Source organism: Phaenicophaeus curvirostris, chromosome 12, assembly GCF_032191515.1.
Source record: "Phaenicophaeus curvirostris isolate KB17595 chromosome 12, BPBGC_Pcur_1.0, whole genome shotgun sequence".
NCBI classification, from domain to species: Eukaryota; Metazoa; Chordata; class Aves; order Cuculiformes; family Cuculidae; genus Phaenicophaeus; species Phaenicophaeus curvirostris.
The window spans coordinates 19,128,189-19,146,840 of record NC_091403.1 but is presented as its reverse complement, the minus strand read 5'-3'; the positions used below and the strand labels follow the sequence as shown (position 1 = coordinate 19,146,840).

General features: G+C 53.7%; 1 protein-coding gene across 2 annotated transcripts; it reads right to left on the bottom strand.

Moving 5' to 3' along the window:
* Positions 1-371: 371 nt before the first annotated feature.
* Positions 372-17,413, bottom strand: STRA6 (signaling receptor and transporter of retinol STRA6). 2 transcript variants are annotated; one of them, XM_069866470.1, is made up of 18 exons: positions 17,029-17,413; positions 12,311-12,645; positions 10,091-10,169; positions 9,058-9,143; positions 8,758-8,897; positions 8,443-8,609; positions 8,154-8,279; positions 7,220-7,287; positions 7,017-7,093; positions 6,208-6,269; positions 5,754-5,934; positions 4,797-4,872; positions 4,589-4,722; positions 3,236-3,353; positions 2,934-3,035; positions 1,943-2,106; positions 1,296-1,433; positions 372-956 (listed from the first exon to the last, which is right to left on the bottom strand). In XM_069866470.1, exons 2-18 carry the CDS (start codon positions 12,439-12,441, stop codon positions 778-780), a joined length of 2,028 nt encoding a protein of 675 aa, XP_069722571.1. In that variant the 5' UTR covers positions 12,442-12,645; positions 17,029-17,413; the 3' UTR covers positions 372-777. The 2 variants fall into 2 exon arrangements, with proteins under 2 accessions (XP_069722571.1, XP_069722572.1); XM_069866471.1 differs by having other exon boundaries at positions 12,311-12,524.
* Between the last annotated feature and the right edge of the window lie 1,239 nt (positions 17,414-18,652).

Below are 18,652 nucleotides of genomic sequence, written 5' to 3'. Positions count from 1 at the left end.
CCAAGTGAGGTGTAAAACTGCTTTCTATAGATTCAAGCTCAGCTCTTGGAGGGTCACTGGCCCTGGGGAACCACTGGCTTTACCCAAAACAGAGTGGCAGCAGGAGGTACCAAGGGGATGGGAGTTAGAGGGAAATAAATGGCTCTGCAGCCTCATGACCCAGAGCAGACGGGGATTTCAGCCTTCACAAAATTGGGGAAAGAAAACTCCTAGGGTTAGGTGCAGTGCCTGAGGAGAGCCAGGATCAGACATGAAAGAGAGAAGCTGGGATGGGACTGGCAGCGGGGACCTTCTGCGCAGGGAGATCACGCTAAGAGGCAGGTAGTTCCTCATACTCAGTCTGGCTGAGGATCCCTACACCTCACCCCCCTTCTCCCTGTTTCCTTACTGCCCTGGCACCAGGTACTCGTTTGCCTGGCCACGTGGGAAAGGCAAACCTTGAGAACTGGTGGGCTCATTGCAGCAGTGACTCTTAAGAAGGTATTTCTGAGATGCTCGAGGGCTTTAGCTTGGCTCATCAACCGCTCTCTATTGAAGTCAGGCTTGGAGGTGATCCATTTGCCTCGGCTGTGTCTTCACCTCTGGACCATGGTAGTGGCCCAGCACAGACCTAGAACTAAAAACCAGCCCCTATCACCACTGGAGAGGGATCAGAGGCTGGAGAGGAGCAAGAGGTGCCCAAAACTCCTGCCAGCACAGGAGGAGAGTCAATGGGAGACAGGGATGGGATGGGAGTGTGTGTAGGAGGCAGAGAGAGGTGGGGGGCTGTTCTGGAGGTCAGGGCTTTGGGGGGCTGAGCTGGGTGCCGTTGGCCGTGGGGTCGCAGAGGGCTGTTTTCCGGCAAGCAGTCAGTGAGGGGTTGTTGAGGAGGGTGTAGGCCAGACACCACCGGGCTCGGCTCTGCTTGAACCTGGTTCTGCTTGGCGGTGCCTTCTTGGACTGCATCAGCTGGATGCCTGAAAGGAGATGGGAAGAGGGAACTATTTCAGCCCCATGTCCCCATCACCAGAGCTGCCTAGGTGGCACCTACACCCTGGGGTGAAAGCAGATGAGACTCATCCTGCCCTTGCATGGGCAGAGGAATGGGAGCAGCTCTTGGGATGGAGACATTCATGCACCAAAGGAGGTGGCATAAAAGCAGAGGAAGCAGCAGAACCACAACCCTCAAGCAGTCCCTTTACCCCAAGGCACCAACAGCACCTCTAGAGGAGCAGCAAACCCACAGAGGAGACCTCGATGCCACCCCACAGCAACGGCCATGCATCCTCCCCAACCTGGCAGTGAGAATGTCTCACCTTCTTCCACATTGCTGGCCTGCAGCCCAGGTGGCCCCTCTGGCTTGGTGAGCTGGAGGAGCAGCAAGCAGAAGGCTTTCATCACTGGGTGGGACTGGCTGACCTCGATTTTCAGATAGTGGCAGTAAGCGTGGTAGCCTGGGGGAACACAACCCACAGTAAACGTGTGTGCTAGGGCCAGTCTCCATGGCTCCCCCATCCCTCCTGCCCTAGAGCAAAGGGTACGGTTATTTGCCAGGCTTCATCTCTGCTTTGCCAGAGCAGCTCTGCCTCCAGAGCTGGGGATGAGCTCCTCTCCCAAAATTCCAGCAGGTAAAGCAGAGAAAGGGCTGAGCTCTCCTGCCTTTAGCACAGGAAAGATGAGGGTCCGCTGCTCATGGACAGCTGTGGCCACTGGTGAAGCCCACAGACCCCCAGCTAGGGCATCATCTGCCTTTGGGGATGGATGGAAAAGTGGGACCAAGTAGGTGTCAGGAGGAGCCACTTGCTCCTGTTGTCCTACCTGTTTCTGAATACAGAGCATGAAGACCTGAAGCCACCCTCACTATCAGCAGCTCCCAGTGATCCTTTGGCCAGAAGCTTGATGGCGAGAGGAGGGACCCCATGCTCATGGAGGTGCTGCAGTGGGACCCAATCCTGTATCCTACCTGGGTCAAAGGTCTCCACACCGCGGTTCAGCAGGCTGATATCCAGCTGGCAGAAGTGGATGGCATTATAAAGGCCAGAAATGACCATCCTCCACACCCCAGCCAGGACACCCACTAGGACATTGATGGGGAACAGCAGGTAGGTGACTATGTAGAGAGCTCGCCTGTGGGTGGAGGAGGAGGAGTAAGGAACACAAACACCACAGGACAGGAAGCACGGCCCTTCTCTGCCACAGAAACCTCTTGCCAAAATAAGCCTCTCACCCTTCCCTCCCTCCTCAGCAGACACAGTCCCTCTTTGAGGTGTCTCCATCCCATGGAGGGAAGCCAACACCCTTCAGGGTTCTTGGAGAGGAGAGCACCTGGTGCACCATCAGGACTTCAAAGTTTGGCCTCCAGCAGTCAGAGAGTCTCCGTTTCTGCTTGGAGGCTTAGAAACCAGACAAAACATGAGCATAGTGGTTTAGGATGAAGGACATCAGCTCCAGTGGAGGTCAGAAGAGCCTACAGTAGCCTCCTCACAATGCTGGGCAAGCGATGGTGGTGATGGAAATGCCTTGGTTGGACAGAGCATCTAGATCCATCTTTCACCCTGGTCTTCAACTTAAGGAGGCAACTTAGGCAGTGACACCATGTATGAGTGAAGGAGCATATCATCCTCTGGCAGTGTCTGAACCAGTTCAGCCAATCCTGAAGGATATGGGCCTCCTCTGAGGCTTGCAAACGGGTTTGTGGAGCAGGGAACAGACCCTGCCAGCTTCACCCCACCAAAATCATCACTGTAAACAGACCATGGCCCTCTAAAGCATCTGAAGAAACCTCTCTGGGAGCATGAAGCCACTTAAACCCCTCAGGCCCACAGGCTTCCCCCATAGGTCGTGGCACAGAAGGCACCAAGACAGCAGGGGCACATTGTAAACCCAACACAGTCCCAGGGTCTTGAACCTCAGGAGGGTCAGCTCTGCCCCAAGGGCCCTCCACATCCCGATACCTGTTGGTGAGCTCCTTCCGCAGGGGATGCTGCTCCAGGAATTGGTAGTGAGCTGCTAAATGCTGCACAATGACAGCAACAACCAGGGTCAACCAGAAGGGCCTGGATGGGAGGGAGGGAAGAGGCAGATTGGATACCAGGAAGGTCTTAAATATGAGACACCATCCCAGGCAGCAGAAACCTCTAGCCAAGCTGAAAGACCTCGCAACAGACCCACCCCTTGACCAAGTACTCCAAACCACACCATGGCCACGGCATCCCCTTGGGTTTTCCATCCCTCTCTGAGGGCTGCAAGCACTCACCACATGTTCTGGATGATTTTGAAGAGGTATGAGCTTGTGCCAGACTGGAGCGGGATTACGAAGAGGAAGGCAAATGCCACCGAGCAGATGAAAAAAATCACTTGCTGGATGAGAAGACCTGGGAAGGAGATATGTGGAGAGAAACCATGGTGGGGGAGAATGGAGAAGTGATTCTTGTCTTTGCTCTTATGCCCCAAACCCGTGCTCATTGCTGAGTGTGTCTTTCATTTTAATCCCTTAAAAAGCCTGAGACATCCTTACCTGCCTCCCCCACTCTGAACACAATGCTCCATACGGAATTTAATTACAAGTTCAGCATTTCTTGTCACTCCCCACATCATCCCCACAGAGAAGAGTCATCACTTGGGGCTGCAACTACGATGCCTCATCATAAAAATCAGCCTGAGCTCTGATTTCTAATCATAAATCACACCGAGATCAGCAGCAGCTGTAGTTCCTTGTGCTTCATCTCCACTGCTTTGCTTTAATGACTTGAAAAGCAAGATTTTTAAGCAGGAGGTAGATCCACGGCAGCACGACAAGATGCAGCTGGCTCTGCTGGGGATGCATCAAGGACTCGGTGGCCAAAACAAAGTCTCCCCAGAGCCTTCTCTTCTCCAGGCTCAACAACCCCAACTTTCTCAGCCTGTCCTCAGATGGAAGGTGTTCTAGCCCTCAGACCATCTTCGTGGTCTCCTCTGGACTCACTCCAACAGATCCATATCCTTCCTGTGCCGATCTCTGCAATCTGCCTGCAGAATAGGTCTCCTTTCCCGAGGGATGGTCACTAACCTCGTGGTTGTCACCCTGCCCTCACATCACCCCACTGCCCTCAGCTTGGCTCTCACCACAGACGCTGCCCAGAGTCACCTCTGATGGGGCAGGGAGGCCTTAAAAATGTCTCCATGCCATGCTGGGGTGAGAATTTCTACCCTCTTTGATGTCCTCCACCTATCTGTGTGACAGCCAGTCCTCCCAGCTAGGGAGACCCAGCCTGTGTTGGGGAAGATGCACCATGAGGAGCACCCAGGATGTGAAGACCGGGACTGGAGGAGACAGACGGTCCTTAGCACGAGATGCTGCGACAGCTTCTCAAATCAAAATACTTGGGCTTGAGCCAAAACGAGTCACCATTCCCCCATCCCCCTTTATTTCTGTCTAACCATTTGGTGTTCAGCATGGTCCTTCCTGCAAGGACAGATTGTGTTTGGGGAAAGAAGAACAAAAGCCTCGCAGCCACCCCTTTGTATAAAGGGGCAAATAAGGGTGAAGAGATGCTTAAATCTGAGGTAGACTGTGCAAGGTGGGGGTCCACCACCCATCCACCCCATTCTGCTCCTCAGCACCCTTTACCTAGGCAGGCAAAAGCTGTTTGGAAGCTGGCAAAGCTCATCCAGCAGACGATGGCTTGTCGGGATGGGCGGAGGATATGGGCTTTGTAGAAAACATCTAGCACGGCCCCTTGGTAGAGCGACTTCAGGTTGTTCCTGGGGAGAGAGACCAGCTTGCACCCCAGCTCGGTGGCAGGGTCAAGGCTGGAGGAACGGGTACCATCCTGTACCTGTGCATCACCAGCGTCCTCAGCAGCATGGCGCAGGTCAGCAGGCAGCACAGCACCAGCGAGCAGATGTAGCAGACTGCAGAGGAGCAGGAGGAGACAGATGGGTCAGAGGTGCCATCAGCCCCAGCACAGAATTTTATTGTTATCTCAGGAGCATTGTCAGGGCGGGGCTGACTTATGGGGCTGCATGGATGTGCTCCAAACGGGGCACTGTGCCTCAGTTTCCCTCCTGCCCCTTTCTGATAAAGAGAGACCCTTCTCCATCTCACAGGTGGGCTTAAGCTAGTGAGAAAGTGAATGGGAAGGGGAATGACAAGCAGCCAAAAGAAATACAAGCAGCAAGGCTTGCTCGGCGCTGGATAAATCGTTGAGCAAGCTGTGATAAGCAGGCAGTGCGATGGAGAGAGGCTGGGAAGATGCCTTCAGAAAAGGGAGTGAAGCAAGACGGGGGGAAGGAGAGATAGAGATGTTGGAAAAACAGGGTATGAGACGGGCTTGGTGACTCTGAACAAGCCATAGAAAGGACGCCTCTTGGCTGGTGGTACCCCAAGGTAGTGCTGTGGAGGGAGGGGGACACCTCAGCCTTCCCTGTGCCCCCCATCCAGGGATTTCAATTGTCCCGGGCATGGGGGACCAGGGGCCATCTGCTCAATTCCAGCACATATCAAAGCCCACGGCCGCAGGGCAGCATCTGCAGTGCGGTGCTGCCGACTCTCCCTGTCTCACCGCCTTGGCACGTGGCAGCTGCTTGGAGATGCCTGGCACAGCACCAGGCTCACGCATCCACCTTACATGTCTGCATGGTTGCAGCTTCGGCAGCTGGTTTTTAAGTCCCCATGGAAGCTGCCCTGTGAACAACCAGTTTCCTGGACCATCCTCCAGGCTAGAAATCTTTTTGATAAGTTCTGAAATCCTCCAAAAATCAACTATGGATGCAGAATCTGTCTGGGAACCCACCTTCCAGGGACCACAGGTAGTACTTGACGGTGTTGAGCTCCTTCTCCATGTCACCCGGGACAGCTGGATTCTCTGAGGGCACCAAGCCAAACTGGACCAACAATACCACAACGTCCTTCGTCATTCCTGCCCGCACAATCTGGATGGTGGGGATGACAGCTACCAGGAGCAGCAGGGCAACCTGTGAGGGAATGGTGCCACGTGAGCCCCGAGTCATGGTATCCCCACTGCTGAGCCATTGCCTTGGCTTAGACTTAAATCTGGCTGAGCCTAGGAAGCACATGGCTGGTTACTGCAGCTCAGGCAAGGGATGGTAATACCTTGAGGCACGCTAATGCCACCCCTGGAATCAAAATCGTGGTGTGGCAATGACCTTCGGGCTCCTCTGCCTTGAGAGGAAACACCCAAGAAGGCAGGGAGAGGATTCTGCTTGGCATTTAACCATCAGCATCACCTGGTAGACACCAATCACAGCCATGGTTATGGACAGGACGAGCTTCAGCGGGATCCGGAAATCTGTAAGGCAGAATTGGAGGGGTGGATCAGAGAGGAGCTGGGATGTGGGATCACGGGAGAGGAGTGGAGCAGGCTACGGGTCCACCCAACCCAATTGTGCCATAGCAAATACCCAGGGGAGCGCACTGGAACAGGGTGGTCAAGTATTAACTGGGATTTCCTCAGGGAAATCCTGCAAAGATATATAGCTGGGAGTGGTTTCTTTGTACTTGGGCTGGGTGGGTTTCCTTCCTTTTGGTCCTCCTTTCCCTCAAGCCCATGAAACCTTGTGCACCCACAGCACCAAATCCCAGCAGCTGGCTACCTGCCACCTGGGGAGTCACATCCTTTGGGGTGCACATCCCAGGACAGCCCCCGCTTCTTCCATGGGCAGAGGGGGTGAGGAGTAGTCCCCCATTCCTGGGATGCTAGGAATTTTATCCACTTCTTGTAGATTTTATTCCCTTTGCGTAAATTTATCGAGCATCAGATTGCAAATATTAGCACAACCCACGCCTGAACCTCGCTGGCTCAGCCCACCCGCATCCCCACGGAGGAGGGGGAGGTCCAGCTCCCCATCCCAAACCGCAACAGTTTGTGATAAGCTGAGGCGTCGCACGTGCGGCGGGCGGCAGCTGCCACGGCACAGATGCTTTGGGAAAGGAGCCAAGAAAGGCATTTGCTCTTCTCCCTGGGGAAGGGGAGGCAGCCTGCTCGCTGAGCTGCTGCCACAGCCAAGAGCACAGCCCGTGCCTGCCCGCAGCCTACCTTCCTCGGGAGCGTAGATGTAGGAACGCAAATAGGTCTGGACCCTTGAAAGTAGGCTCTCTTCTATCTTAGTGGAGCTGGAGGAGGAAGGAGAGGGTGAAAAGCGTGTTCTTTGGGAGCAAGGAGCCAATCTGCCCCCACTGCAAGCACTGGGCGCAGATGCTTGCTGGTCAGACAGAGCTATAGGAAGGTGTCTTCCTTACCTCCCCTTTTGCAAGCGTTTGGACAGGACAGCCTTTAAGTATTTCTTGTAATAACCTCTTCCTGCAACCTTAAGGAAAGCAGCAATAAGTTGCCTGCTTTGAGCATAGGGACGCGCTCAGGCAATCAGGCAGGGAGAGGTGACTCTGTCTTCTGGGAGACTCTCAACATAGCATCTGCATCCTACCCAGCAGCTGCCTCCTTGCCCTGCTGCCCACGGGCACTCGCCCATCACTAGCGCGGTGCCCCACAACACCCTCCAGACAGGACATGGGTGCTGGGCTCCCAGCCCTTGGGTGGATAATGAAAGGATCAGAGCAATGCTGGCAGCAAATCTTCTGGCACCCCAAGGGTGGTGATAAATCTGACGTGTTCCCATCAACAAAGCAGCCTGAAACTAGGCACACGGGTAGGAGAGCTGAAGCCCCTCATTCCCACCAGCCAGCTCCTTTCAAGAGGCCGGGGGTCACTTCAGTCCACGATTGGGCTGACCGCCTTTTTTTTTTTTTTTGGCTAAGTAGGTTTTCCCTCCTCTCTTCCCAACAAAGCCCATCGTTTCCCAAAGGGCTGGGGATTATCCAGCCTGCTGGGAAAACAAGGTGACCCCAGTCCCAGCCTGAATGGGACGCATTGATGCCTTAAGCCTCTTGTACTAAGAAGTTTACTCCAAAGATGGATTTTTCACTCCCTCTCTAAATCCAGCAAGATAAACAGGGCTGCGACCCATGCCGTCAGAGGGATGGAGTGGAGGCAGCTCCAGTGTCAGAGCGAAGTTGGGAACACGTGCCCTGGGAACACCCCAGTTCTGCCAGTCCCCCAGCCAGATGGGGGAGAGCATGGGCAGAGATGGGCAGGAGAGCTCCCAAAAACGTCTTGGTCCATCAAGAGTTCCTCCCACACTACCACCCCACAAGTCACCCCACGGATCTTCATTACCTCTTTATCCAAGGTCTCTTCCTGCCCAGTGAAGCTCCTGATGAGTAGGGTTGGATACCAAAGGCTTAAAAGCACAAGGCAGAGGATGATGGGGATGTAAGAAAGCAGGGAGTAGTACCTGTATATCTGGGGAGAAGCAGAGTTGTCACACATGAGACAGACCCCATTTAGGGTCTAGTCCTGGGCAAGTGACGCCTTGATGTCACTATAAGGAGATGGTGAGAAAGCCATCTCCAGCCCCCGGCCACACCAGCCTCCTCACTCCTTCCCCAGGTGGTGGGACACGTACCTTCGGTGACTGGGGACAATCCACCTTCTGCCAGATGTGGATCACGCAGTGGCACCAGGAGAGCAGGCAGCCCAGGAGGTAGCTGACCCTGTGCCGGACGGTGGCACAGGCAATCAGGGGGTAGTAAAAGGCAGGGTAGTAGAGCAAAGCCAGGATCTTCCAGTACTCTAGATGGGACGATGGGAAGAGAGAAGGGAAAGTAAAGCAGGCAAGAGAAGGTGGCACTCGGTATGGACCAGGGTGAAGAGGCTGCTCAGTGTGGTCCTGTGTGGGGAAGAGTGTGGTGCCCACAGGCCAGGACGGTGCTCAACTTACCCCGAGAGCTCTGGGAGGAGTGAGTGATGAGTGGCAGAGGGTCCTTGTCCAAGACCAGCACACACAGCGAGGAGAACAATATGCCGAACACTGCAGCCACCAGCCCTCGGTTGCCTTCCTCCTCCAGAAAGTTGGCTGGACTGCAGACCAAGGAAGGAATGAGCCTGACACCAGCTCGCTCTGTCCCCACCATCCTCTAGCCCAGAGCTGGTTTATCCCATGTTGCACCTCAGCATCCCTCCACCCACTTGGATGCAGGCTGAGAGGGACCCTGAAGACTGGGGTGGAGGGCCAGGGTACCTGAGCAGTCCTGGGACACCGTTCCAGCAGCTTTGGTAGAGACGCCTGCGTTTCACCAGCAAGGACAAGCCCACGAGCACAGCCAACTGCCAGAAACCCAATCAAGGGAGCAGTAAATACATGGGGGGTGACTGGGTGGGGGGCTCAGACATGCTGCTGTGGGATAGGAGTCTCCACAGAGACACCATCTCCACCTAAGACTTAAATTCAGACACAGCTGAGGCAGGGACACGTGCCTTTAAACTGCTCTGAGGGATTACGAGATTTAAACATCTCAGAGGGACCATGCTGGAAAAAATAAAAATAAATCATAGAATCACAGAATGGTTTGGACAAGAAGAGACCTTAAAGCCCATCCAGTTCCAGCCCCCTGTCATGGGCAAGGACACCTCCCACTGGACTCAGACAGCCCCATCCAGCCTGGCCTTGAACAGCTCCAGGGACTGGGAAGCCACAACTTCCCTGGGCAACCTGGGCCAGGGCCTCCCCACCCTCATCGTGAAAAATTTCTTTCTAATTTCTAATCTAAATCTTCCCCTGTCCAATTTAAAGCTATTCCCCTCATCCTATCACTCTATACCCATGCAAAAAGTCCCTCCCCAGCTCTCCTGAAGCTCCTTTCAGTACTAGAAGCTGCTCTAAGGTCTCCCTGGAGCCTTCTCTTCTCAAGGTTGAAGAACCTCAACTCTCTCAGCCTATCCTTGTATGAGAGGTGCTCCAGCCCTTGGATCATCTCCATGGCCTCCTCTGGACTCGCTCCAACAGCTCCATGTCCTTCCTGTGCTGAGGACTCCAGGCCTGAACACAGGGCTCCAGGTGAGGTCTCATGAGAGCAGAACATAGGCATAAAACAGTATCTCATGCAAGATGCGCAAGTCCCTTGCTAGAACATCCCAGCTGAAACCTCACTCCAGCTCAAGCTGAAAAGCCCAGATCTGCTATTTGGGAATGGATGGGCAAGACCTGAGTTGTAGAACAGCAAATATGATGTTAGGGCAAATATCCCACCCCACAGGACTTGGCAGGTACTTACAGAGATGGGTGCCATGCAGATGTGATACAGTCTGGGAGAAATGGTGGGGTCGCAGTCTGGGATTACACTGGGTAACATGCTGGGAAGTGGGGAAAAACATCAGATGCGGTTGTATTCAGTTCACAAAAGGCAAAGCAAAGACAGGATGATGCCCATGTACACGGTGGCAGCAGAGATTCCAGTCTGACACTGGGAAGAGACAAACCTCCAAAGAGCAGGGCTACGCAACCATCAATAACCAAGGATGAAGTCACCCTCACGAGACAACTTTATGTTCAAGTGAGAGAGATAACACCCAGGAGCGGCCCCAAGCTGATCTCCACAGGGGCTGGGAGACCTCCCTGCATGTACAGACGTGCCAAGGCTGAGCAGGGGATCAGCAATGAAGGGTGAACCCCCGCTTTACCTCTTTTACACCCGTATCTGTCCTGGGTCAGTCTTTTTGAGGGGTGCAGCCTGCAAAGCAGCAGCTCCACTTGCTGCCTAAGGCACTGCACTTATGTAATGCCAGCTGGGAGGCTGAAGACCCCTTGCAGGGTGTTTCGATGCCTCTCTCATGAAGGAGGGATCAGCCCCAGAGCTGGGGGGACACCGGAGTTGATCGCTGCCCGGGGTAGGTGCGTGCAGGATGGGATCCCAGAGACACATCCCCCAGCCAGCCAAAGCCAGCCAGGCAGGCGTGCCAGGCTTCACATTATTTATTCACTCTCTGGCCTCCTTTGCATCCCTTAATCTCTGCTTCACCGCAGCCCTCCTCCTCTCGCCAAGGCCAGGCGCAATCATACCCAGCCACTTGCATCCAACCCCAGGCAGCAAATCCCTGTGCCAGGGAGCTGAAATCCCTGAGCCCCAGAACTCGCAGGGGGAGGAAGGTCACATCAGCCCTCGTGCCCTCCCAAACCCCACAGCACCAGTGCAGTGGGCAGAGATGGGAGCTGCAGAGCTCCCATGAGCAAGGCTGCTGGGAAGGGTCTGATAGTGAAATCAGGATTTCTTGGGCGTCACATATCCAAAGGTGTCACAACCCTGCCAGAACAAGACCAGCTGCCATTAGCAAAGTTCTGGGTTTTGCCTTATTTTTTATCTCCCAACAGCTGGCCTTAGATAGACCAGAAAACTCCCATTGATCAAAAATGTCCAGACTCTAGAAATCCAGGAAAATCACCCATGTGGCTGAGAGACCAGGGAGACCAAAACCCTTTTTGGTATCACCAGGGCTTCAGCATCTAAAGCCAGAGCATCCAGGAGCCGTCAAATGGACAATACCCCCCCGGCACGGTGCTGCCTCCATCCCTTCACCAACCATGGCTTGCTGCAAAGGAGGACACCCAAGAAACACTTCAAAGGTTTTTAGCAGAGCTTTGGGTCATGCAGGTGGAGGTTTGCCTGGGCAAACGAGGGCAGGGCAAGCAGATTTCAAAGGCTGTTTCACAATGCAGAAGATTAAGGATGAAGAGGAACCCTTTGGGTTGGTCCACCACCGGGATCTCTTCCTGCTTACCCTCAGGATTAGGTATCAGTCAACTTAGTGGCATAAAACCCACCCACAGGGAACTAAGTCAACAGAGGGACAATAGGTGTTGATCCGTGGGCCTTGGGACGCCCAGCTTCAAGCCTTGTGGGACAACTTGGATAAATTGCCGTGTCACTCTGTGCCTCAGTTTCCCCTCCCTATAGCACTTCTCTTGCCCTCAGGAATGACGTTCAGCTAGGAGGGCATGAAGTGCTAGGTCCTGTCCCTGGAGCACACGCAGCCCATGCAGCGCTGCTCTGGGGGAGTCCATTCTGATAAAGAGCTGATCTTTATGAATGGAGAGGGACTAGGCTTTAAAATCCACTTACAGACTAATTTGGGAGAGAAGAAAGCAGGCAACCACACCTCCATGCATGCCCAGGGATGTTATTTGGCAAAGGATCAAAGGGCTTCAGAAGGGTCAGGGCAGCAGTTTAACACCATGAACTTGACTTTGTATTTTGGAGGCAGTTAAGCAAAATAAAGTGCATTTAGCAGAGGTGTCTGCTGCAGGATTTACTCCAACTCTTGCCAGAAGCACCCTAAAGAAATGAAGCATTTTTAGGGGACAAACCAAGCAGTTTTAAATCACCTCAGGGGACATTGCCCTACAGAAAGGGGATGGAGCAGCTAGGCAGGAGGCTTGCAGCTGCCCAGGGCGACCCCAGGAGGGACAGGGAGACACATCAGCAAGTCTGGACACTTACTCATCCTGTGGTGCGGATGGCTCCATGGTTTCATAGATGTACCAGTCAGAAGCAAGATCATCATCGGTGAAAAAGCTGTTGTCCAGCGGAGCATTGTGCATCCCACCAGAGCTGTTGGCTGCTACAGCCATCTCTTTCCTCTCTCCGTGGGCTGCGGAGAGATGGTGAGAGGCAGCAAGCAAACAGGCTTTCCCAAGGTGAGTCCTCCTGGGCTCTTGGAAATGCAGAGATGGAGGCGACGAGGAAGAGGTTTTATCTTCTCGGGTCAATCCCACAGCCGGGGGTGACTGGGAGTTTTCAAAATCCAGCGGTTCCTCCAAGGATCCAGCTTTTATCTGGACTCGGGAGGAGGGAAAAGGGATGAACACCCCCCTGCCCTGCACAACACGAGTGCTCAGGGCACACCTAGTCGTCCTCCGGCCGCTCCCTGCCCACTGCGGGATGCTGATAGACTCGGAGCCTTTGTTTGGGTTGTTTAACAGTTTTTACGCCAATGACTCGAAAACCAGCACAAGGGTCAAGTTTTGGGCTCGGCAGCACGGGCTGGTTGGCAAAGCAGGGATGAGACCTCACTGCAGCTGGGGAGCCCGTGACCTATGTCCCCAGTGTCCCTCTGTGCCACCAGATGCCCCACACAGCTTCCAGCTTCCCCCAGCCCCAGAAGAAAACCTCAGCCCCTCTCCTTTTGTAGCAATAAAAAGGAAGAAGGATTTGTCATGGTGCCAGACTCAACAAGCTATCCTTTCTCCTTCTCCTCATTATCTCTTGATGACTTTGGCCCAGACAGCCCCACACCCTCCATTGCTGTCCTGGAGCTCCATTGCAGAAGCTGTGACATGCTTCTACCATCACTATCAGAAAGGCATTGCCCAAAGACATCACTAAATGCCAGGAAGCCTCCAAGCCCCAGGAACTAGTCCAGGTCCTGGGGACACCTCATCCCACAGCTCAGGGGCATCACCAAACCCCTCCAGGCTGCACAATGGCTCCAAGGTGACAGGCTGGAAATGGATGACTGAGCCGGCAGCTGTGCTTGGGGCTGATGTTTGTACAGCTGGTGTTCACCCTCATGATGGATCTAGCACACCAGCTTCAAAGAGATTCCCCAAATGAGGTCTGTGATCCTGCTGGCAGTCGTGTCCCTAGACAGACAAGTGGCGCTTGCCACCACGGCCGTGCTGCTCCGTGGCCTGATGTTCTGCTGGATGTCACAGCCCCAGCCAGATTTTGGTTCCCTCCAGGGACTTTCTTTAGATGAGACCTGGGTCTTCCACTTCCCTTCCCAGAGGATCAAAACTCAGATCATCCCACCCCAGCGTTTGGTCCACATCAAAGTGCTGACACTATCACACTCCCTACAAGCACAGGCTCCAGCAGAGGAAGGACAGACCCCACCAGCCCTGAGCGAGGAACCCACTCAGGCAGATCCCAGAGCATGTCCTCAATCCACACAGCGTGTGTCCCATCGGCTCTCCAGCCATCTCTTGTTTTCGCCTGAGCAGAGAAGCAGCTCTGACCTCACCTCCCAGGAATGTAGCACTCAGTAAAAAGGTAGAAAGAGCCTGTAAAGTTCAGGGCAGTGCACACACACATCTACAAGTCCCTTTCCTCTCCTGTAGGGTCACCAAGGCTGGCAGGACTTGGAAGTTGGGGTTGGTGTTTAGGCAGTTAAAGCGAGCCCTGCCAGCCCTGGCATGGGGCAGCGTCCTGCTGGCGATGCTGTTTCTCCCACCATAAAGCATTTGGATGAAGAGTCAGCTCCAAAAGCCACCATGAGACTGCCTGTGCCCCTCTCACCTCCCCGTGGCGTCACTCAATGAAGTGCAACAAGCAGAAAGCAAGGTCAAGCTACCTGCCAGCCCAGCAGCACTGCCCCATGCCACCCACCTCCAAACAAGGCAGCAGATGCCACTTTGCTAACGCTCTGGTTTTTGGCTGCCTGGGGACACGGTGGCCTCTGAAGAGCAGGAAGGAAAGAAGAGAAAACCTCAGCCAGAGGCACATAAGGGAGCCCCACTGGGCAAGTTACAGCCTGAATTTGCGCTGGGCAGCAACATCACAAGACGGAGCTGACAAGCTCTCTGGGTGGCACGTCAGCTCCACCTTCCAGCACATCCTTGTGTCCTCTTCCAGCACACCCTCGATCAGAGGATCACACACACACAGCTCCTGGGGCTTTGCTGCCTGTCTCTCAATGGGTATGGGACTAAGGTTGGTCAACAACGTCCCAGCACCAGATGATGTTCAAATCCTCCAGCCCAACTTGCTGCTCACCATGAGATGGATGTTCTCCTGCTTCAGGGGAAGTTCCTCTTTCATGGCCCACCAAGCAGGGCGGCAATATCTTGGTCATCATCCACAAAAAACAAGTGTCTGGAGAAAGGAGGAGGTGCTTCAGAGCCTCCAACCTATCTGCTGGACACTATCAGGCAAGGCATGGCAGCACAAGGCTGAATAAGTGATGATGTGATGTAGGGACATCCAAGGCTAGACCCCAAAGGGTCCCCTATAAACCCAGCCAAGAGGGCTGGTGCTGGAGGAGGGACCTCACTGCAGATGGGAAGAAGCTTGTGATGAGGGTCTTCAGCCTCACCACAGCACAGGGAAGAGTTAAACCCCCTAATCCTGCCCAGGCTGCAGAGCCCGGTGACCTGGAGAAGGAGAGGCAGGTATGCCAAAACCTCAGCAGGATCAGCATCCCCAGCCAGGGCAAGGACACCGCTCTCCACCCTGCTCTGCAGGTGCTGGCTCCTGTGGCCAGGCTGAGCCAGGAGCTCCCTGGCTCCGCAGCCTCTTTCTTGATGCCCTGTGTTTCCCCGAAACCTGATCTCTTTGCTTCTCTGCGTAACCTCTGCCGAAACAGGCTGGGCCTTTGATCGCAGCAGCCTCGCCTGAGATTGATGGCTTCAATAAAGCTCCTTCATATTCCTCATTTCCCACTATCCATCACTCTCTGGGGAGCTTTTGCATCCCACCACTCTGAATTAAACTGGGGGAAGAAGAGGGGAGCCATAAGGGAATTACCCCCCCTTCCCTCCTCCCATGAAGCCTAATGGTGATGCCTTATGTACAGCTTTTAATAAAAATGATAAAGATCTCGTTTCACAACTGTTCAGGGAGCTCTTGGGCTGGAATAAGGAGGGGAAGAGTTGTTTAAGCGACATCTCCTCTAATTCAATTGGCATTCAGGAGCTGTGCTGGTGGCTGCTCTGCTGGTCCCCATGAAGCAGGTGACACAGGGATGGCCTTGGAGGACATCAGCAAAGAGAGGAGCTGGTGGTCCAGCTCATGAGATGCTCATTCCCCAAACTGGATTGAGAGGCTTCAGTTGATGCTTGGAGAGACAAGGCCCAGTCTCACATCAGCACAAGCTGAGCCAGATGACTTCAGATCCCAAAGTCCACAAAAATGAGATGAGAAGGGTTGATTTTCAGGCACTTCTGTTCAGCTGGAAAGGGCAAAGGGACGGTTGGTCCCATTCCTTCCCTCCACTGGTGACTTTGGAGCCCTTCAAGCACCAAAGATGCCCTTACCCACAGCTTTTTGAAGACTTCTATCATCTTTCTGGACATGCAGAGGTTTTTTGAGCATGAAGACCTCATGCTGTCCCCAAGTTCCCCAAACACAAGCGTCAAGGAGCTCACACCCTGGCTCTGGACTATCCAGTCAGTGGCTGGAGCCACTGGGAAGTCACTGCTCACCCTTCCCCCAGGACAGGCTCAACTTCAGGGGACTGAGGCCACCGAACTCATTGCACTGGTGAGTTGATGCAGGAAGCCTGGTGGCTGATGAACTCACTGCGCTCCAGCCTACAGCTCTCCCCATCCTCTTGGGAAAGCCCCTGCCCTGGGCAGGGAAAGGTCTGGAGGAAGTTTTTCATCCCATTCAGCCATCCCTCTCCGACAGCTTTTTCCTCCCTTCTCCCATCTCAGACATAGAGAAACCAGTTCTCATCCGAAACAGCCCCCTTTCTCCCCTAAATCTCTTCTTCACCCCAACCTCCACTACCCAGAAGAGAGCCCAGGAGCCTCGCCAGCTCCTCACAAAGCCTTTTCTCTGTAAAGCTGGAGCCTGCAGATAATAAATCCATCACAGAGATCATAAACACATCAGCAAGGCAAAGGAGAAGCGTCTTTTGCATTTTAAAAGCAAAGGCAGCTTAAACACTTAAGCCACGGAGGCTATTTAAGGTTATTTTTAGGCTCTTGATATCCCCCCCCTTCCTTCATTTCCAAGCGAAGGCAGCAGCACCTGCTGCACACAAACCCCCTCCACAAGGCAGCAAAGGGGGAAAGTCAGGAGTTTGCAGGATTGCACCAAAACCTGCTGACAAAGTCGTACATCAGCACGGAAAGAAGTGCCTGGGAGGGGTTCAGGGCAGAGCATCCCATAAACTCAGCTCCTCCGGTGCTGAGGGGGACAGTGAGCAACTCCTAGGAAAAAGCTTCCCTGAAGTAGGAGGAAAAATCCCTGCTTAAGAGCAGAGCTGGGATTCTGGGGGACTCCTGCACCTCCAGGGCAGGATTTGTCCCACCGTAAGGAAAGAGGTCGCAGAAAGATTCTTGCGTTTACAACCAACTCCACGGGTTCGTTCAGCCCGGCTTCCCCCGCCTTGCCAAGTTTGCAAGAAGTGATGACAAAAAAAAGGGAAAAAAAAAAAAAGAAAAAAAAAGGAGGGAGGGAAAGGAGACAAAAAATAGTAGTAAAAAAAAAGTTACCTTCTTCCAACCAGCAACCTCCCTGCAAGGCACTCAAAGGCTTGGCTCGACGGGAGAAGCGTAGCCTTGCTAAGCTGGGTCTAAAGCATCTGTTGGAGAGATCCTGGCGTGGATGCAGCCGTGCAAGCTTCAAGGCAAAGTTCAGAGCACCGGCAAGCGAGCGGAGGCTCGCGGTGGCTCTGGGAACTTTATCCCCTCCATCGCCAGGAGGCCTTGGCTGGGGGCCACCCTGGGGTTTAGAAAATCAAAAACAACCAACCCCGTGCTCCGTTCTCCCTTCGATTAGGCAGATCTTTTCGGGAGAGGAGGCAGCTCGACCCAGCCCCCTTCTTCCCCAGCTCTCCGCTGGTTGAAGCTGGGTTTTAGCTTCTCTCTCCACCCTCCCCGTGCTGAGATTTAGGGGGCAGCCCGGGGACCAAGATGCTGCTGTGTCCCCGCCCCGGGATGCGAACATCTCAGCTTCTTCCTGGGGTGAATCAAAGGGGCAGCTCTTTGCTGGTGTAAATGAGTCGAGCCCAATCTTTTGCACAAATCGTAGAATTATAGAATAACCAGGTTGGAAGAGACCCACTGGATCATCGAGTCCAACCATTCCATGTATATGTCTGTACATTTAACAAGGACGTGAGAGTAGATCAGAAGGACTGTTCCATTTAAACTGTCACAGACAGTGTTCCCATACAGAAATATATTAATTATCCCCCACATCTTGCAGGTTTCTTTGGTTCTGCCTTCACCTGGTGCAACTTGGGAAGGATTTGAAAGCTTTGGCACAAGCTTGGGGACAAGCTGGGTCTGGGGACACAACCACCAGAGAATCCTCCCTTCAGCCCCTTGGAGATGGCCAGATCCTGCTTCGGGCTTACACAGCAACAGTCCCACAGCAGTAGGAAACAGCCTGGAGAAGGTGGGAAAGAGATGCACAATATCTAGGCGTGCGAATTATGGGATAATTCGCCACAGGGATGAGGGCAGGGGGCAACCAGCCCTGATGGGAGCAGGGGGCTGGGAGGAACAGGCAGCTCTGCCACGCTGCCCTTACCACAAAATCACTAGGTTGGAAAAGACCCTCTGGATCATCGAGTCCAACCATTCCCATCAATCACTAAACCATGTCCCTCAGTGCCTCGTCCACTCATCCCTTAAACATCTCCAGGGAAAGTGACTCAACCCCCTCCCTGGGCAGCCTGTTCCAGTGCCCAATGACCCTTTCCATGAAAAATATTTTCCTGATGTTCAGCCTAAACCTCCCCTGGCGGAGCTTGAGGCCATTCCCTCTTGTCCTGTTGAACTTATCCAACTGCTTCTGGGCCAGCACCTCCTTCCCACCAGCTTACATATAGTCCAGAAGACAGCAGCTTACAAAAAAGAGGCTCTAATCCAGACAAATACACACGTGACAGCAAGTGAAGCAAAGGAAAATTAATCAAGGTTGAAGATTTAGCTTAATTTTTAGCCAAAACCTTGCGGCAATGCTGAACAAAGCGATCTTCGGGGATGTTTTTTCCCTCCTTGGGACTGTCTTTAAATGAGAAATGCTGTTTGTTCCCAAATGTGATTCCTGGGAGAGCTGAAGGACCGTGAAAGGGCTGACAGGGAGCGAAAAGGCTAAAATTCAGAGTCA

Coding starts and splice junctions, on each gene's coding strand:
- STRA6 (XM_069866470.1), bottom strand. CDS start 12,441: ATGGCTGTAGCAGCCAACAGCTCTGGTGGGATGCACAATGCTCCGCTG. Junction 8,280..8,442: donor ATTGTCCCCAGTCACCGAAG/GTACGTGTCCCA, acceptor GCTTCTCCCCAG/ATATACAGGTACTACTCCCT. Junction 3,354..4,588: donor AACAGCTTTTGCCTGCCTAG/GTAAAGGGTGCT, acceptor TCTCCTTCCCAG/GTCTTCTCATCCAGCAAGTG.